Source organism: Phodopus roborovskii, unplaced genomic scaffold (assembly GCF_943737965.1).
Source record: "Phodopus roborovskii unplaced genomic scaffold, PHOROB, whole genome shotgun sequence".
Classification (NCBI taxonomy): Eukaryota; Metazoa; Chordata; class Mammalia; order Rodentia; family Cricetidae; genus Phodopus; species Phodopus roborovskii.
The window spans coordinates 30,132,700-30,154,036 of NW_026126571.1; the positions used below are offsets into that span (position 1 = coordinate 30,132,700).

The 21,337-nt window shown below is 36.5% G+C and overlaps 1 protein-coding gene across 10 annotated transcripts in view; it reads left to right on the forward strand.

The window, feature by feature from the left end:
* Positions 1 to 21,337, forward strand: part of Kmt2c (lysine methyltransferase 2C) — a 216,371-nt gene that overhangs the window by 124,135 nt on the left and 70,899 nt on the right. For 9 of the 10 annotated variants that reach the window (XM_051203215.1, XM_051203205.1, XM_051203208.1 and 6 more), the window contains exons 15-22: positions 9,059 to 9,178; positions 11,397 to 11,513; positions 13,457 to 13,558; positions 13,738 to 13,842; positions 18,520 to 18,701; positions 18,946 to 19,110; positions 19,933 to 20,042; positions 20,629 to 20,694. In XM_051203215.1, the coding sequence (XP_051059172.1) occupies positions 9,059 to 9,178; positions 11,397 to 11,513; positions 13,457 to 13,558; positions 13,738 to 13,842; positions 18,520 to 18,701; positions 18,946 to 19,110; positions 19,933 to 20,042; positions 20,629 to 20,694 (967 nt within the window). The remainder of the gene's footprint in view (positions 1 to 9,058; positions 9,179 to 11,396; positions 11,514 to 13,456; positions 13,559 to 13,737; positions 13,843 to 18,519; positions 18,702 to 18,945; positions 19,111 to 19,932; positions 20,043 to 20,628; positions 20,695 to 21,337) is intronic. The other variant, XM_051203213.1, reaches the window with a different exon arrangement.

Consider the following 21,337-nt stretch of genomic DNA (forward strand, 5'->3'; position numbering starts at 1 on the left):
CTGCCTCCTTACCACAGATAAATTTTATTTAATCAAACACATCTTTGCATCATTAAACAATTGTTCCAGAGCATAAACACAAGTAACACACCTTAAAATAATATTCTATAACAACAACACATGATAGTAGGGTTGACTTACTGTATTTTCCTCTTCTTTTTGCTTCTTCTCTTTCTCCTTTTGGAGGGAAAGGAGGCGGTCAGTTTCCTACTTTGAAGCCTAGGCTGGCCTCAAACTTGTAGCAATCTTCTCTTCAGCCTCTTGAAAGCTGAGATTAGATTTGACTTTCAATAACATTCTTTTCACTTAACATTATTGTACCCCTTTTTCTATCCTACAGTCTTATAACGTACATTGTATGTTTATAAATTAACTTGAGAAAGTTAATGCTCACTTAAACAGTTTGGAAAATTATTCTCTGTAACTAGTACAATCTCTGTGAATAGTATTCACAGTTTCTATTGGATTTGATAGCTTTGTTTTCTATATCTCTTCTTACATTTTAGTCTACTGATGTTTTGTAATTTGAACTCTGTTTTGCTTCTAATACCAGTTGAGATAGCCTAATAGCAACAGTGTATTGTCAGATTGGTCATTTTTTTTTTTTTTTGTAGGTAAGGAAATCCAAGAATTTAGACCGCTGGATGAGTTTAGTGTATTTGATAGTGCAGTCCAATGTTTTTTGGTGAATTCCTTCATGCACACAAAATATAATGGAAGAGAAAAATACTGGTTAGTATCTTATCAAACAGAAAATTTGAAACAACCTAGAAAAAAGAGCATGGCTTGTCCTTGTGCTTATAGCCCAGTTCAAGTAATTTCAGAGCGATGATGCCACTAGGCAGAACACAGCACAGAATGTACCTACCTGTCAATGGCAGTTAACCTTTTCTCAGTGCTTTATGTGGTGTTTTGTTTTGTTTTGTTTTGTTTTGTTTTTTTTCTTTTTCAAAGTTGGGGTCTAAAGAATGAATTCTAACTGAACTTTCTTAATTATAACTTTTTCAGTTTACATGTAACCATGATTTTCCTTCAGTTCCTTTTAACATTGCATATAATCTATCTTCCAGTGCCCCATGCTAATGCACGTATTAAAATTCATTATGTAACTATCAAGGTTTTATTATATAAATTCTTCATAGCAGCCAAGTAGTTTCCTAATTATCCTTGTGTTGACATCCAGACATTCTTGATCTAGGAAGCTCTTCATTTGGTTCATCCATGTTATATGAAATGTAAATGCTTTTTGAAATGAGATGTAATTTTGGCATCAAAGCTAACCTAAATTTTGATGAATAATACATAATCACCAGATAATTCTTATTTATGAAAAAAATTTAACACTTTTTTATCTTGGCTTGTTACGTTTTTTTTTTTTTTTAAATTTTTTTTAATTTATTTTATATAACCAAGTCCATTTAAATGAAAACAAACATTTATAGACAATATTTGGGAATTTGGGCGTCATTCTTTCCAAACTACTTCCTGCTGGTAAGGGGCGCTGTCATGGGGGATTCAAAGAAGATTCAGAAATCCTGGCTGTGGTCTGTAAGGCTGCATTGTCCAGCTGTTTTGAATCACCTCATACTCTGTTTCAGGCGGTCTGGCTTGATCAAAACACATTAGTCTGGAAGGAATCCACATCTTTTCATTTTCTGTGGAAACAAAAATAGAAATCCTTTTCCTCAGTAACTTGTTCTTGAACTTAAATTTTGGAGTCAAAGCATTTTTTTTAATTTAATTTATTATTTTACATGTCGATCCAAGTTCCCCCTCACTTTCTCCCTCCCTCCCTCTCTCCTTCCCTCCCTTTTACCCTCTCTGCCCTCTCAAATGCACTCTGACCACCCTCCCCTCCCATCCCCCCACCCCAATTCCATGTGTAGGGGAATGCCATCCAGTTGGGGTCGTGTAGATCTGACAAGTCATGTGAAGTAGGGACTAGGGCTTCTCTCCTGTCTCTAGATTAAGGCAGTTATCCCTCCATGGGGGATGTATTCACAAAGTCCTTTTGTGCTCCAGGGATACATCCTGGCTCCACTGTCTGAGGTCCCTTAGACTGCTCAGTTCTTCTGGCTGAGACCCATATTCGGGGGGCCTGAGTCAGTCTCATGCTGGCTTCCCAGCTATCAGTCTGGGGGCCCATTAGCTCCTCCTTGTTCAGGTAAGCTGTCTCTATGTGCTTCTACCGCATGGTCTTGTCCTCTCCATCTGCATCTGGGTTCTAGTTCCACTCAGTGTTTATGTATGGGTTTTTGATCCTGTTTCCAACAGGCATTACTTGAGGGCTCCATGGATAAGTTAGTTGTTGATCTCACTCTCCAGGAAGGGCATTTATGATAGCCTTTCCACAGATGCTCAAATTGTTAGTTAGGAGCAGTCTTGTAGTTCTCTGGACCTTTCTTTGTGTTCAATTTTATCTTCAAACCAATATTGGCTCCCTCTTTTATGTTCTCTCTCTCTCTGTCTCTCTCTCTCTCTCTTTCCTGTCATCGTAACCAGTCGCACATGTTTTCCTTTCTTCCTCCTCGTTTTCTCCTACTTCTCTCTCCATTCGCTGCCCCCCACACTTCCCCTGAGCTCTGGGGGGGGGGTGCTTGTCCCTTCCCAGTTCTGTGAGGGACTTTATATGAATCTCTTAGAATACACCTTGTATCTTAGTTCCTCTGGTGGTGTGAATTATAAGCTGGTGATCCTTTGATCTAGGTCTAAAATCCATATATGAGTGAGTACTCATATATGTATGTTCCTCTTTTTGTGACTGGGTTACCTCATTCAGGATGGTTTCTTCAAGTGCCATCCACTTGCCTGGGAATTTCAAGATAGCATTATTTTTTTCTGTAGAGTAGTATTTCATTGTGTAGATGTGTCACATCTTCATTAACCATTCTTCAATTGAGGGGCATCAAGGTTGCTTCCAGGTTCTTGCTATTACAAATAGTGCTGCTATGAACATAGTTGAACAGATGTCTTTGTTGCATGGATGTGGATCATTTGGGTATATGCCTAAGAGGGGGATTGCCGGGTCCTGTGGTAAACTAATTCCCATTTTCCTGAGGAACCGCCATACTGATCTCCAAAATGACTGTATGAGTTTGCACTCCCACCAGCAGTGGAGGAGTGTACCCCTTTCTCCACATCCCCTCCAACATAAGTCATCATTGGTGTTTCTAATTTTAGCCATTCTGGCAGGAGTAAGATGATATCTCAAAGTTGTTTTGATTTGCATTTCCCTGATAGCTAAGGATGTGGAGCATTTTCTTAAGTGTCTTTCAACCTTTTTGATTTCCTCTATTGAGAGCTCTTTCTTCAATTCTGTACCCCATTTTTTTAATAGGATGGTTTGGTGTTTTGTTGACTAGTTTCTTGAGTTCTTTGTATATTTTGGAGATCAGCTATTTGTCGGATATAGGATTGGTGCAAATCTTTTCCCAGTCTGTGGGCTGCCATTTGGTCTTGTCCACTGTATCCTTACAGAAGCTTCTAAGTTTGAAGAAGTCCTATTCATGAATTGTTTCTCTCAGTGTCTGTGCCCCTGGAGTTATGTTTAGGAAGCGGTCTCCTATACCAATTTGTTCAAGGGTACCTCCTACTTTCTCTTCTAAGAGGTTCAATGTGGCTGGATTGATGTTGAGGTCTTTGATCCATTTGGACTTGAGTTTTGTGCATGGCGACAGACATGGGTCTATCTGCAGTCTTCTATACACCCTCATACAATTGTGCCAGCACCATTTGTTGAAGATGCTGTCCTCATCCCATTGTATAATTTTAGCTGTTTTGTCGAAAATTAGGTGTTCATAGGTGTGTGGGTTAATATCAGGATTTTCAATTCGATTCCATTGGTCTACCTGTCTAAAAAATAATGCCAATACCAAGCTGTCTTCAGAACTATAGCTCTGTAGTAGAGCTTAAAGTCAGGAATGGTTATGCCTCCTGAAGTTCTTTTATTGTATAGGGTTGTTTTGGCTATCCTGGGTCTTTTGTTTTTCCATATAAAGTTGATTATTATCCTTTCAAGGTGGGTGAAGAATTGTGGTGGGATTTTAATGGGGATTGCATTGAATCTGTAGATTGCTTTTGACAAGAATGTCATTTTTACTATGTTTATCCTACCTGTCCAAGAGCATGGGAGATCTTTCCATTTTCTGGTATCTTCTTTAATTTCTTTCTTTAGAGTCACAAAGTTCTTATTATATAGGTCTTTTACTTGTTTGGTAAGCGTTACACCAAGATACTTTATGTTGCTTGTGGCTATTGTAAAGGGTGATGTTTCTCTGGTTTCTTTTTCTGTCTCTTTGTCGTCTGAAAAAAGTAGGGCTACTGATTTTTTTGAGTTTATCTTGTATCCTGCTAGTTTGCTGAAGGTGTTTATCAGCTGTAGGAGTTCCCTGGTAGAGTTTATTGGGTCGCTTATGTAAACTATCATATCATCTGCAAATAGAGACAGTTTGACTTCTTCCTTTCCAATTTGGATCCCCTTGATCTCCTTTTGTTGTCTTATAGCATTAGCTAGAACTTCTAGTACGATATTGAAGAGATATGGAGAGAGAGGACAGCCTTGTCTTGTTCCTGATTTTAGAGGAATTGGCTTAAGTTTCTCTCCATTCAGTTTGATGTTGGCAGTTTGTTTGCTGTATATTGCTCTTATTATGTTTAGGTATGTTTCTGTTATCCCTGACTTCTCCAAGACCTTTATCATGAAAGAGTGAATTTTGTTGAAGGCTTTTTCTGCATCTAGGGAGATAATCATATGGTTTTTCTGTTTGTTTATATGGTGGATCACGTTGATAGATTTTCGTATGTTGAACCATCCCTGCATTCCAGGTATGAAGCCTACTTGGTCATGGTGGATGATTTCTCTGATGTATTCTTGAATTCGGTTTGCCAGTATTTTATTGAGTATTTTTGCATCGATGTTCATCAGGGATATTGGTCTGTAGTTTCTTTCTTAGTTGTGTCTTTGTGAGGCTTGGGTACCAAGGTTATTGTGGCCTTGTAGAAAGAGTTTGGCAATGAACCTCTGTTTCTATCTTGTGGAACAGTTTGAGGAGTAGTGGTATTAGTTCTTCCTTGAATGTCTGGTAGAATTCTGCATTGAATCCATCTGGCCCTGGACCAGATGTTGGAAGGCTTTCGATGACTGCTTCTGTTTCATTGCGGGTTAAGTTGCTTGTCTGTTCTTGATTTAAGTTTGGTAAGTGATAGTTATCCAGAAATTTGTCCATTTCCTTTGAATTTTCAATTTTTGTGGAATACAGATTTTCAAAGTATGACCTGAAAATTGTCTGGATTTCCTCTGTGTCAGTTGTTATGTTCCCCTTTTCGTTTCTGATTTTGTTAATTTGCATGTTCTCTCTCTGCTTTTTCGTTAATTTGGATAAAGGTTTGTCTATCTTGTTGATTTTTCTCAAAAAAAAAAAAAAAACAACTCTATCATTTTTATGATGGTAATTTTTAAGTCGTTCCCTTCTGCTTCCTCTGCTTTGTTGTGTTCCATTCTAGTTGGTGTAGATTCCCTAGATTCTGGTGGTGTCATGCTTGTCTTTCTGTTGTTAGGTGTTTTCTTGTATTGCCTTCTTCCCGTAGCTTCTTCCAGTAGGTGCTGTTGGGATCTCCCCCTCTCTCTATGGCACTTCCCCGGTGGGCTTATGTGGGTCAGAGATTCAATATCTGTAGCTCTGTGTGGTCCAAGCTCTCTAGGAGGTTTCTCCGCAGACATGGACCCAGGGATGGGGTCAAGGATGAGGATCCAATAGAAGATGCCAGGAGGTACTCACAGTGGTCCCACAGAGATAGGAGGATCTCTGGGAGGGTCCCGGGACTCCAGCAGAGGACTGCAGGCGGGGTCAGAGACCAAGCAGGTGGAAATTACGGGTGGTCCAGCGTGGATAGTCAGGTCTCCTTTGTTCAGAATTGCTCTGAGAAGTTTCTGAAGTAGGGTGAACTGTTGGTTCCACCCTCTGTCCCAGTGCTCAACCAGAGCTGCAGGACCGTGGGTAGCGTAGGGCACAGGGTAGGGTTGATAGGCTCACTGTGGGGATGGGTGGGGGGGTGTATCAGAGCTCCAAGGGTGTTCTGGATGGGGACAGGAGACTGGAGCAGCAGGATCAGGGGCCAACCCAGGGAGTTCGGGCAGGCAGCGGGGAGGAAGAGGTTGTAGGGGACAGGCAGCCCCGATTGGGCCCAGACTCACCTCTGGCCAATAGCTGGCGGAAGAGGACACGGGCTGAGCTGGAACTTGGGAAGGTTTTGCAGGATAGTCAGATCTCACTGGAAACTGGAACTCTCCAGCTGTGGCCTCTTTCTTTAGCAGAGGCCCGGATTTGGGGGTCAAGGATCTTGCCCGCAGGAACTCAGAGTGGACCCGCAGAGATAGTGGTGTGTTACTTTTTATGATAGTTACATAATGTTAAAAGACCAAGAGAAATTTAAGGTGTGCAGTAAGGAACTATCCTTAGTGAAGTAGTAAGAGGACTAAATTGAGCTACTTCACCACCACTAATGTAGAACATCCCATTATTCAAGGAGAGTAGAGTACAGATTCACTCAGTGCCAAGGGGAGGCCTTCTGACAAAGAAATATTCAGTTCTTACCTGAAGGGTACAAGCAGCCAGCCAGTTTTTGAGAAGATTGGAAGGGTGGAGCAGCTGTGTCAGTTGGGCCCTGATTGTGGAGGGTACAGTATTTTTGAAGGGTAGTTAGGAAGCCAGGGCAGGAAGAAAGCACAAATAGGGAGAAAATGAATGATATATGATGTGAGTGGAGGGAAGTTGAACAGGTTTGCCTTCAAAGTGAACTGAGGCACAATCAGAGGGTTCAAAATAGGTTAGTTCCTTGTTTTGTGAGACTGAATCTAGCTGCTGGGCAGAGAAAGTATTGAGACTCTGACAGGATCTGAGGGAAGCAGAAATAAATTACTGATAGAACAGATCGTGTACAAGATTATGGTAGACAGGACAGGAATTCTGACAGTGGAAGTGCAGAGGGGAGTGTATTGGCCAAAAACAAAATGAGATAAATTCTGGATTTGCTGATGATTTGGATAAAAGTGCTGAAAGAAAGCCCATCAGTAAGGCAGAGAACACTTTTGCCCAGAGGACTGGATGCCCTTCTCAAAATGAGAAAGACTAGCAAATAAAACCAGCTATGGGAGAGATTTTAGATGTGATATATGTTAGAGGTTGTCTTCGTTTTTCTATTGCTATGAGAAGATACCATGACCAAGGCAACGTATAGAAGAAAAAGTTTATTTCGGGTTATAGTTTCAATGAATTAGAATCCATGAGCATAAAATGGGAGGGATCATGACAGCAGAAAAGCAGTTATGTCACTGGGGCAGTGGCTGAGAGCTCACAGCTTAATCCTCAAGCTGAGTCAGAGAAAGCATACTGGGAATGGTGGATATCTTTGGAAACCTCAAAACTTGCTTGTAGTGACACACCTCCAACAAGGTCACACTTCCTGATCCTTCTCAAAAACTTTGAATAACTGTGTGCCAAGGGTTCAAATATAAATCTCTATGGGGCATTATCATTCAAACTTCCACAGAAGAGTTGTTGAACAAGATGTATTAAGGAAATTGGAGGGGGGAAAAATCATACTTCCTGGGATACATCAGAAAAAGTTAAGGACTAGAAACTGAAAGTAGAAAACAACTGTCTCCAAGATGCCATTTCAAGACTTCACTGTAAATAGTGGTTAGGACTTCAGCTCTTAAGAAACTTGATGGCTTCAGGACTCAATGGAGGAACTTTCATAGAAAATGGAGAAAAATCATCAGGAGGTATGCTACCACCAGATCAGTAGAACTGTATTGAGTGAAATGAGACCAGAGAATTGACTTTTGGAAACATGGAGAGCCCCTTGACTAATGCATGGAAGATGGTACATACATAGATTCCATGGGAAGTGGGCTAGAGCAGTAGTTTCTGGGTGTAACAAGAGGAGTATGCCCTTGTTAACAGAGCTTGGTTAAAGTGTGATTAGGGAATTGATGCCAGAGAGAAAACTTAAGACTCATCCTAGACTGAGTGGCTGGTGACAGATTGCTTGTCTTAAGACATTTATGTGGCTCTTTAGTTTTGAGTTAGAAGTAGAATTATTTTCTGCTTTGTTTTTCTTAACCTTATTCCCCTCCAAATTTTATCAACTGTCTCTTCAGTGTGGGTTGGTGGTCATGCTGTATTGCTGATAGCATTTATGTTAGTACTGGGATTCTTACTAGTTTGATGATGATCTAGAAACCTGGTAAGTAACTAATTATATCTTGTTTTAAGATTTTGTTATTTAATTGGTAAAATAATTGCATACAATCTTAAATTGCTTGATTCAAAATAGGTTCTTTGTTGTTTGGAATAAACATTTTTCTTGCTCTTTAGTGTCTTTGTGAGATTAGTGGAGATTGCTGAATGTGGTTACTTGGAAGTGAGATGTCTAGATGCCTTAATTTTATTTTACTATTTTAATGAGACATCATTTCTTGCACATTAGACACCTTAGTCATTTTAATTTGCAAATTTAGGACAATTTGCTTTAATAAATCTCTTAACTATTCAAATTAGCTCCTTGGGTATATATAATTGCTATAAGATGTCATTCCCATAAATAAAAATCATCCAAGGTACCTACTAGTTTTGGTGTTAAATAAATAGTGAATAAAGCACCCTGTAACATTGCCCTTTCCCTGCTTTTGGTTTAGATAGACATGTTAGATTAAAATAATCCCTGAACAGGTTTCTTCTAGTGTTAATTCTTTGACTGACTTTTCTTTTTGTAATGTAATTATAGTTCGTGAATCAGTTCTAGTGTTATATAAACCTTGATTTTTATTACACTTTATTATTTTGATGTTTCTATTTGGAAATTTAATTTAAATTATACCTGCAAACATTTAAGTTAACTTAAGTGGTATGTTTATTTTTCCAGACTTGAAGCAATTTGTCCTAATTTTCCATACGTTTGCATTTGCTTTTGCTGTTCTAAAATTCCTAAGTTGCTGGCTTTGATCTTTTATGTTGCTGAGTTTTATACATCTATTTTCTCACCTGCCATATCCTAGGGGGCTTGGAGTAACCATAATACAGTGAGCCCACCTTCCTGGTCCCCAGACATTTCAGAAGGCCGGGAAATTTTTAAACCCAGGCAGCTTTCTGGCAGTGCCATTTGGAGCATCAAAGTGGTAAATAAACCTGCATTTACATTCATGTATCATTTCTTTCTGGTTTGTTTTGTTCTATTGGATGATAAGAATTAAACCCTTCTTTTCTATATTCAGCTTCCAGAGCCACTTTTTAAATCTGGAAACTTGCCTTATAATTTGTTTTACTTAAAGATCTAAATGAGGAAGAAGATAAGTTAGAGTATTATAGGATACATATTTAATGTCTCTTTTTCTGACTGATTTTTTTTTCATGTTGTTGTTGTTATGAGTGTTTCTTTTGAAGGGAAAATTCTTGTCACTTAGACCAAAGTGTTATTAGGAACTCACAGACACAGTGTCCTGTGTCACGGGTTGGTGATGTTCTCTCAGTTCTTGATATTAAGTAGTTAGATACAGTTTGAAGGAGAAAGTTCAAAAAATAATCTTCTTGAAAGTCAAAATACTTCACTGACTGAAGAAGGTAATTTTCCCTCATCATCTATATATACTAGGTTTCTAAATTAGAACTACTTAAGGTAGACTAGTGAAAATTTTCAGAAGATTTTCAGAGTATATTTTCTTAGAACTGTAAAGGGCACATTTATGTTCATCCAGATACTTGTAATCACCCTAGGTAATATGGCATAATTTTAGCTGATTTATTTTAATAAATTAATTGGTTGATTAGAGATTGGTCTCATTATGTAGACCAGGCTAGCCTTGAACTTCACTCAAATCCTTCTACCTCAGACTCCCAAGTGCTGTGATTATAGCTATGTGCCACCATACCTTGGTTTAAATATTTAAGAGTATAAAGCATGACTCTTTTAATGGTTTTGTAGCAAATGTTTAATTAACTGAGAGATTACTATAATGCTGATTTTTTTTTTTTTTTAATTACTGCCTTAACTCTTCCCTACACACCTCCCTGCCACAAGCTACTCTTTGATTCCTGCTGAAAACACCCTGCCTAGTACAGTCCCATCCTGTCTATATCTTGTTCAAAGCTGAAGACCTCTCCAGGGACCTAAAAAGAATAGGGTGAGAGAGGACAAGAAAAGACAGTATGGAGCTGCAAGTTGTTTGTATTTATTAAAATCGAAGGGGAGCTTACCAATCCCCTTTCCCTTTTTCATGCCATGTTTTTTTCTCCCAACATAAACACAGTACTTTGACCCCAAGCCTATTCTGCTTAGTAGGCCATTATCTCAGCTTATGAAACTGATGAAGGGTATCAAAGATGTGTTATACTTCCCATCTGTTATAAGGAACAGAAGGTTCCCTGACTAACTACATTTATAATATTTATAAGATAAATATATATTTATATATAATTTTGAATATAACCAGGGTGGGGTCATGGCTCTGATGATGGTTGGTACCTACAGCTTAGGATCTCTTGGAATTTAACACATTTTCCTATAGTACTTTTTCTTATGTTAATGATAATTTATTTAAGTTAGTTTTCCCCATTTCAAACATATTTTAAGGTTAATTATATTGCCTTCATAATCTTTTACCTTTTAATGAAATCTCTAAGCAACTTTAAATATCGTATTAAAATGAGTTAGATATGCTCAATTTGTATCACAGCTATTCAGTAATAAAGAATATTGATTATATTTTCACAACAGAAAGAATACCGCTTCACACTAGTAAAAATTAGCTTTGCTGCCTTGTAATATTTCAGAAGAGTGACAAAAACCAGGGACTATAGACCACTTGCTAACTTAGTGACTTTGGAGAAGTCACCGATGCTTTGCATCCTCGGTACAATTATTTTTAAAGTGAAGATACTCTATGGATTTGTTAAGGAGAAATAATGCTGAGATCAGTGTATACTGAGTGTCCAATAAATTTTCCCGTTACTATCATCTCCAAGAGGAGAATCTTTTTTGGCATCTGTCTTGTACTGAAGATAGTCTGTACGTAAATGAAACTATTGGGTCTAGTTGCTCTAGACACCTAGAATAAAGGTATAAGACATCAAAATTAGTGTCAAGGCCTACTGATAGGAAACACACATGATGAAAGAGGCAGGATTGGATTCTAAAGTCTTAAGTACCTCTATTTATAACTTTTGGATTCTTATTTAAAGATGCAACTAATAAGTGTGGTCTATTAATATGTATCATCCATTATAAAAAAGATAAATATTTGTAATGTTTAATACAATGTGTTAATTCACTGACATCTGGATTTAAAAATTCTTTTTGGGGTTTTATTGAATATTAACTCATTCTTATCTGTTATGTAGGGCCGAGGGTCTGGATTCCCAGGGAAGAGGAGGCCTCGTGGTGCAGGGCTGTCAGGACGAGGTGGCAGAGGCAGGTCTAAACTAAAGAGTGGAATCGGAGCTGTTGTATTACCTGGGGTGAGGCTTATGTTATTATTCCAGTAGTAGTTAGTGTTGGTGCTCTTATTTGTAGCAAGTTGTTGTCATCCTGAGAGTCCCAGGAATAGTCTCAACCCTTTATATTTTATTATGCTTCTGCTTGATAATTGTAGACTTTGTCCTTTTTTGGAAGTCTTCTCAGATGATTTTGTTTTCTGATTTGTCTTTATTTTCTTTGACATCTTTTTTTATGTCAACCCTCTACAAGAGAGAATTTGTAGTGTATTTTCTTTTTTATTAAAAATATACTGTTATTGAATTATATTTTTAAAGATGTATTTAATTCATTTATGTGTATGGCTTTTTTCTACAGGAATTTTGTAGATTGGTATGATTTTAATGATGTTTAAGATTTCATGACTATTTTGGATTGATAAATGCTTACTGACTGACAAATTTTGAGGGTTCTTGTTGATGTTCATTGAAAAAAGTCTATTTGAGCTGTGCATATACCTTTAATCTCAGCACTCAGGTGGGAGAATCAGGTGGATCTTTCAGTTCAAGGCCAGCCTGGTCTACAATAGCCAGGGATGAACAGACAAACCCTTTCTGGGAGGGGGAAGGACTGGGAGAGATGAAAACTGATTTGTTTCTGGGCATGGTCACTCACACAGGCTCAGGTAGGTGGATCTCAGTGAATTAGAGGCTTACTTGATCTACAGACGAAGTTCCAGACTAGCACAGGCTATATATAGTGGGACCCTGAAACCATAGTGTAATCAAGGCAGTGAAGACATTCATTTCTTAAAGTTTCACCGGGATCCTCTGAAGTCCCTCTGGTTCACCAGCCTCACCTCTTCTAATCTTTGTCCTCAAACATGAGTGATTTGAGTTTCTTGTGGCTCATGCCTATAATCTTAGATCTTTTGAGGCTGATGCATGTTTGGTGCCTGCTTACATTTTTTAGCTGTAGAGTTTTGATTTGTCCTTAGGTCATGTCCCCAGGTTAAATATTTAAGTTGCTTAATGGTTTCCATTGTAGTCATCAAGAATTTTTATGATTTTAAATTGACTGTAATGTTCACTGTAGGTTCTAACCTTTTTAAGGAAAGAGGGTCATATTTAAAAATTCTAGTATTGGCCTCTTGGTTCCCAGTTACTGCATCTAATTCCGAGCTTTTATGGGGGCAGGATGTGCAATAAGAATACAGTTGGTGCCTACTTAGTTTAGGGAAACATCAAGATCAGAAATGAGCATACATGGTTGATAATTGTTCTGATAACTGACACTTTGATAAGCTAATCATAGTATTCTAAAGTGGTGCCTTTAGTAGAAATGAATAGGAACCACATACGCAGTTTTAAAACTTCCTGGGTATCATATTTTAAAATATAGTAAAACATAAAGTTAATTTTAATCTCTTACCACTCATTACCATTTTCCCATGCAATGTATATATAGTCTGAGTCTTTGACTGCTGTGTGTATTATAGTATATTCTAGTTTCAACTAATCACATGCAGTTCTCAAATGTGACTAAAAGTGATATACACATACTTATATATATACTATAATTTTATAGTTTCTTGACTAGAATATCTGGATAATTAGGTATTACTAAAGACAGGCTTTGGATTTCTCATTTGTCTTCTTCCATGGTATTTGCACTTAGTGCACTAAAGTAAGCACTTAGTGAATTGAAAAAAAAAAATCTTGACTTTTTAATTTGGGAGACAGGTCTTTCTATACAGCCAGGCTAGCCTCAAACTTACCAACTTCCTGCCCCAGCTTTCTGAGTGCTGCGATTATTGGTGTACACCACCTTGCTTGACTATGAGTAAAAGTACTTGTTCATTTATATTATTTAGTCTTGTTAGTCTATACTCACACAAAAATTGTATTTTGGATAGGAATAAATTCAGAGTGAAGTATAATACAAGTAAGTAACATAAATTGATATTTGCTGTATTTGCTTTTTGTAGGTGTCTGCTGCAGATATTTCATCAAATAAAGATGAGGAAGAAAACTCTATGCACAATACAGTTGTATTGTTTTCTAGTAGTGACAAGTTCACTTTGCATCAGGTTTGAACTTAATCTTCTATTCTTCAATTCTCCCCCCATTTTAATCTGTTCCATCTGCTTAGATATCAATCACTCAGTTAGGCTATAGTACTATGATAATTAAGAAAATATATTTACAATCTGTATATTCTTAACTTTATCTGCAACTTAAAATAGCTTTGCGTGTTATTATTTTTCAGGATATGTGTGTGGTTTGTGGCAGCTTCGGCCAAGGAGCAGAAGGTAGATTACTTGCCTGTTCACAATGTGGTCAATGTTACCATCCATATTGTGTCAGTATTAAGGTAATGTGCTTAAGTTAAATGAGCTTAAAAATACATAATTTATTTATTTACTTACTTGATTATTTTGTCTGTGTTTGTGTGTGTACATGCACACATGCCACAATTGTACACTTGGAAGTCAGAGGACAGTTTTTGGCAGTTCTCTCCTTCTACCATATATGTCGGTCACGGGGATCAATTTAGAATATCAGGCTTGCCCTCCAAGCTATCTCACTAGTCCCAACAAATGCACATGTATCTTGATTTTTTTTTTTTTTTTTTGAGCGCTAATATGGTTCTTTTGGTTCTTAAAATTAATTACGTATCTTATTCATAATATTTAAATCAAATATTTGTTACTATTATGCATATGTGGAGATATTTTAAATCTTTGAATATTGTTTTAAGTGTTTTTAACCTTAATAAATTATTTCCTAAAAAACAATCTGTGGTCTTGAATTATGCAAATTATTCTTCCACTATATTGAAAAAGGCATAAAATTTTTTCTTATTTGCAAGCATTTCAGATTAGACACTAAGAACATTTTATGGGCAATCATATATATATATATATACTTGGTTTTAAAGTAACCTAACAATAGGCATGTTGCAGCACCTCTGAATGAAATGAGTTGTTTATACGGATATTTGAGTAAAGTAACAGGTGCTAAATGGAAGTATCAGTTTCCAGCTGTAGATGTAGGGTCCTCCTGTGTACTACACACCATTTTATGGTTCTACCATAACATGTGGGATAAGCATGAACTTGTTTATTAACCATTCTAAATTTAATGTAATCTTTACCCCTTCTTTGTGATCTCCATTACCACCACTGTGTGATGCCATTGTTTATCTAAGATGATGGTATGGTAAATAAAGTATAATATATCCCCATGAAATGCTTAAGTGTTATAACTATACTAGCATTTTATTATTTATGTATTTTTGCTAAAGTAATACTTTTGTGCATTTATGATTTACAGTGAAATATTGTAGTTTATTTAAGATGAAAGACTAGTATACTTAATATACCCAGTAATTCCTAATTTATTGCTCATTGTATCTTGCCTTTAAAAATGATTCCTATCTTGGGCCAGTGAGATACTCAGCAGGTAAATATGGAGGAGAGAGCTGAGCTCCACATGCTGTGGCAATCACCTGTCCATCCATCCACTGTGCACACACATGTACACAAGCAATATTAATGAAAAATTTAAATTCCAAATTAAATTATTTAAAGCCAATTTTAAAAGTAGTATATATACGTATATAGAAAATATATATAAAATATATACATATATGAATATATAGAAGAAACAGTATTTCTTCATTGTGTCTTCATATTCTAAATGATTTGTGGTTTGAACTTGAAATACTATTTGAGAATGTTGAACACGATTCCTTCCAAGATGTGATTGTAAAGTCTTGTGAACCCACTGATGTCTGAATATGGCCATTTCCCTTAACTGCCATGGCAGCAGTTTTAGGAGGGAAGTTAAGATTTAGAGGCACCGTCCAGAGTTTCTGTTAATTTCTTTTAACCTATCCAATAATTCCCATTTTCAACTAAACTAATTGATGCTTATATAAATTGTGTGTGTGTGCGTGTGTGTGTGTGTAGCTAATTGCTGGAAGGTAGAGTTTAAATTCGTGGTTTTTCTAGCTACTTGTGCTTTATTTTGTACCACTGATAATATTTTGGAAAGAATATACTACTATAGTCTCACTACCTTGATAAGCACAACATGATGATGGGATGGCTCAGTAAATAAAGTGTTTGCTGAGCAAGTTTGATGACCTGAGTTCAACCCTGGATCCCCATATAAGGGTGGAAGAAGAGAACTAACTCCTTAAAGGTGTCCTGTCCTCTGACCTCCACAGGTGTTCACACACAACCAGATGCACACACGCACACACACAAATACTAATAAGTAAAAACAAAAAATATCCAGAAGTATTCAAGAGTATATATATTTCCCAGGAGTATTTTTATTATGGCAATCCTGAATAGGTTCTAAGAGCCTTTATTCTGTAATTGGTATTCCCATATATTTAGTTCTAAAAAGCCTAAGTAATACTCTACAAAGTGAGAGTGTATTTTTGTTTGTGTGCATTGCAGCTATGGAATATTTACCATTTTATAAATAAAAACTGGGAATATTTTAAAGTACAAGAAAGTAGAAGCATCACTTGTATTATGTCAATATAGTGACATCATTATGTCATAGAGTCTCTAATAAAATACTGTACAACTGTGAATAAGTGAAGGTGCAGCTAACGAATTAGCCCTTTGCAGCATCAGTGGTATGAAAATAAATGGTTCTAACCTTAGGAGCACATGGTGTTGCTGCTTTGCACTAGTACCCCCACCTGTCAGCTATTCCCTTTACTGGTCTTAGGACTGTAACCTATCACCTAGTCACCAGTGTCTTCACACTCTTAATTGGTTGAGATATACTTTTTTCAGCCTTGGGTGAACTGTGGACATTTTTGCGTTTCCCAGTAGAGTGTTCTTCCTTTCATATGGATCTTTATTATATCTTTTACACGCGTATGGTTAGTGTTCAGCTGAAATCTTTGTTGGATTCTTCTATAGCACTTACTTTCCCATAGTCTATCCCAAGAATTCTTGTTGCCTCAATTTTCTGAACAGTTGGAATGTTACAAACTCAGAAAAACTGTTGGACTATCATCCTGTCGATCGAGGTAGCTTAGACATTGTCTATCAGCAAAATATAACAAGACTCAGACTCATGTTTCCCTCCTCTTATAGACCACATTCTTATTCTGTATGATCTACAGTTTAATACACTTTGCTAAATTATATCAGCTTCTTGGAAATCTTCAGCTCTGTCTCTCACATTGGCATATTGTAGGTCATTACCTAATTTGTACATGGGCCTTTATTGGAACATAGTTATGCGTTTTTATAGTGGGTCTCCCTCCCCTCCAGAAGTTGCAGAATTATGTAGTTGTAGTAGATAACAGGGCCATTAACATCTCAGATATTCACTGCCTGCACTCTTGCAGACAATGTGCTATTTACTGTACTATTTCATTCTCTTTTTCCTCTCTAGGCTCTTCACTTGGTAAATAATCTATTGTAATTTGGTAATTACAAACATTTAAAAGAAATCAGTATGCTAATCAAAGTAATAAGGAGACTTGTTTAAACATCAAAACCTCCGGCTTATTTAGCTCTACATCTACAGCATACACTTACTCTTTTCAAGCCTCTTGTGGATAGTTCTATATAGTTCTTAGCAATAAACTGGTGCCACTGCCTTATCAGTATCTGATATTGCTGACTCATTATTCTGAATAATCGAATTCAGGTTCATCTTTGAACATATAGTTCTTGCTTTCCTATTATGTCTCCATACTACAATTAAATCAGAAAAATACTGGCTATGGTGCAGTAAATGTTCATTGTAGATCTAAGTAATGAACTGTGACTTTTGTCTTTTTCTGGATTTTTAATAGCAAGAAAAATATAATCATAAGCCACTCTCCATTCTTATATACCACCCTATCAGATTCTTCTCTCAAATACCATTTTTTTTCCCCCTGAGGTAGTATTGAATTGCCTTGCTCTAGTCTGTGTCTACCACATCTGGTGTGTGGTTGTTTTGCACATCCTTCACTTTGTTGTACACAGTTTTTTTTTTTTTTTTTTTTTGGCCTTTTGTTGGGTCATGTCCTTACTTCATTCCATATATTTCTAGATGAAACTTTATGAATATGCAGGAGGTGATTTTCTAATTCATATGTATATAAATGACATTCTTCCTTTTTACTTAATGACTCATTTAGCTAGGTTAAGTATTGTGCTTTGCACAAATATTTTCCTTTATAATGCGAGCACTGCACTGTCCTATTTTAACATTTGGATTGAACGAAAAGTTTTTTTACTATGTACCTTTGTACTTTTGTAACAAATATGATGTTCCTATGGATAGTTGTTCCTTTGAATTCAATTAAGTTTCCTCAGTAGCTTTTAGGCTTTCACGTTCCTCATGATAGGAATTTTCACCATATACATTCACTGTTTGCTGTTTCTTTGTGACTTGGGAGCTTTATGTTTTTCAAGATCTTTCAGACGTTGATTCTGAGTATATAATTCTCCATGGAGTAGCTTCTTTGAGGATTTTTTTAGGGATGTAGTGATTCTCAAAAATCCTGCCAACTCATGTATTTGAAACAGGAAAAAGAAAAGGAGTAAAGGTTTGTTCTATAATTCTTAGCTTCATGACCTGAAAGACTATAAAATGTCCCTGAGAAATTAGTATTTTGCTGTGATGTTTTTTTCCTCTCTTATTTATTTGTTGGTTAAGTTCCCGTACTAATGACCACAAATTTCAGAAGCACGAATTCATAGAAATGTCATGTGTAGTGATTTTGTTGATGAAGTTTCGGTTCTTGTGAATAGTAATAGGGCAGCTTAGTCGGCTTTAAAATCTGATTAAATATGAAGCACAGAGTTGTTATATGGCCTCAAATGATTAAAATATGCACCACCTATGTTAACCAGGTGGGCTCCTAAATGTTTTTAGATGTGCCTTTCTGAGTAGTCCCTCCAGTTCTTACCCATTCCTGCTCGTTTTTTATGTTCTGAAGCACACTAATTATGTATGTACTGTACTAGTTACACCAATGATTTAATTTAAATAAATAAATCATGATTTTTCTTTTTTCCAGATAAGTAAAGTGGTTCTTAGCAAAGGTTGGAGATGTCTTGAGTGCACAGTCTGTGAGGCCTGTGGGAAGGCAACTGACCCAGGAAGACTCTTGCTGTGTGATGACTGTGACATAAGTTATCATACCTACTGCCTAGACCCTCCATTGCAGACAGTTCCCAAAGGAGGCTGGAAATGCAAATGGTACCCTAAAATTTATATTACCTGTCAGTCTTTCAAGTTCTGATCTTCCAGTTTATCATGTTGGTCTTATAAATTAGTTTTGTATGCTTACCCATACACATTGGCATGATGTATATTATTAATCAGAAAAGTATCCACATTTGTAAAACTATTTCTTCTCATTCTGTGCTTTTGTAGTTTCCCAAATTGCCACAAATGAACATAAAAATAAACTTGAGACTTTTGTGGGGGATTTGGATTTCAGGTGTGTTTGGTGTAGACACTGTGGCGCAACATCTGCAGGTCTAAGATGTGAGTGGCAAAACAATTACACACAGTGTGCTCCTTGTGCCAGCTTGTCTTCCTGCCCCATCTGCTATCGAAATTACAGAGAAGAAGACCTTATTCTACAGTGTAGACAATGTGATAGGTACTGTGCCTTTTTTTTTTTAAATCTCCTTTGCTACCTTTTTTACTTTTCATACTACTTTCCTGTTTTAAAAATTTCAAATTTAGACTCTTAAGTTTTTCTATTGGATATATGCTTTTTCTTATGGAGAATTTCTGAATTTCCTGGTAGATTCTAAGATCAACCTCTCTCTCTCTCTCTCTCTCTCTCTCTCTCTCTCTCTCTGTCTCTCTCTCTCTCTCTATCTACCTCTCTCTCTCTCTCTATCTCTCTCTCTCTCATTTTCCCCTTAAGCTCTAGGTATGTGCACCTTCAAAATGCATACTGCTTCCTTTGTTTCAATGCTGTTAGCAGTTCATCACTGTGTGCACAGTGCTAGTTTTAATTCAGCAGTGGTGCAATATTCTTTTTATATAAGTTGTATAGTTTTTGTGACAAACTTCTGACAAACTGCTCTAAAGCAAGGTCATCATCACTTGACACACAATTCTGTTCCCAGGTGGATGGAGAAGGGGGCACAATACATCCATACAGTTTTGTTTGTACTCTTTTTGAATTCTTGCTTGATATCTGTCTTTCAGCATTTGATCATAAGTGGTAATTGTCCTTCTAACAATATGTATTTGCTTCTTCCTTAGTATTTATTCTTTTTTTTTTTCTTGACATCTCAGCACATGGAAGGGTATTATGGGTTACTAGAGATAGTTAGGGGGAGAGACTTAAGGCATTTGAGTCATGGGTCTCTAAGTTTGTGGACTGTCAACCCTTGTTGTGATTTTTTAATAAAGAATACAATTTCTAGAATAGTCACTTCATTTAAATGTATAAATGTGGTCTTTTTAGGTGGATGCATGCAGTTTGTCAAAACTTAAATACTGAGGAGGAAGTGGAAAATGTAGCAGACATTGGTTTTGATTGTAGTATGTGCAGACCCTATATGCCTGCATCAAATGGTAAGAGATTTGTGAAAATAGGAGTTCTTTTGTGTTGTAATACATTTCCTATCCTAATTTTATTAAAATGATCCATATAAAGAGAGAATATGGAACATAAACATGTTAGATATAAAATAAAATTTTGCTCTCAAGGTTTAATCTCTTGGAGTTATTTTATTCATAAATCACCATTGATTCTCTGCCTGCTGATAATCTTTTATCCCTTGTTTTGTTTTGTTTTGTTTTGAAAATTTAGTATCAGGCACCAGTAATCCTAGCACCTGGGGATGCATTACATGGTGCATGCCAGGCCAGGTTCAGCTATGCATGTGAGACCTTATCTTTAAAAAAAAAAAAAAATCACTAAAATAGTCCCTTTGAAAAGCAAAAGCTGCTTTTGGGATTAAGATGTATCACATGGGTAAAGTACTTGGCTAATATATACAAGGCACCCCTGACTCCTCCACACACGCATACATAGAATCAGCATCCAATAGTATTCAGACATTTGTTGAATGATAACATGTACAATGAAATTTCAATCCTGTATAATAAGTTAATGTTTTTTCTCAGACATTTCCTGAGTTATTCTTTCTCTTTTCAGTGCCTTCCTCAGACTGCTGTGATTCTTCACTTGTGGCACAAATTGTCACAAAAGTAAAAGAGCTAGGTAAAATTTGAAATGGTTTTCTTTTAGAAAAAGGACATACTTAATTCTTAAACAACTGGCTTGATGCTTATATGAAATTAAGTGAATTATTTGATGGTAGTTTCTAGAATTAATATACAAAATGGTCTTATTAGCTCATTTTGATGAAGTAGTATTCCTGCGACTTTTGGAAAGTAATGAAAATAATAGCTCTTTGGATTAACTGTTAGTGTCCTGCTTGCCTTGACTTGAGATGGGTACTGTGCTTACTTATTTGTCAGCAGAAAAAGAAAGCCTATTTAAGTAAGCATTCATTTAGTGTTAGTTATTTTACATTTTTTCTTCAATAACTCAGAATTACCAGTGACATGGCATTTTTATGAAAGATTTATTATTTTACCTTATAATGACAACATCTCTGATACAAGAACATTTGAATTGTATTAGAATTGTTTTAATAAACAAGTGTTCACATTAAAGACTTGAGTCTACAGAATTTATGATTTTATCAATGTTTTTAACTTGCATACATAGTGGCTTCATTATGGTTTTTTCATCTATGTATATTATTGTACTTGAGGGTTTACAAAATGTCTACCTGTTTTCAGTGTTAATTGAACATCAGCTCATTAATTTTTTAGATAGTTGCTGAATGGATATATAG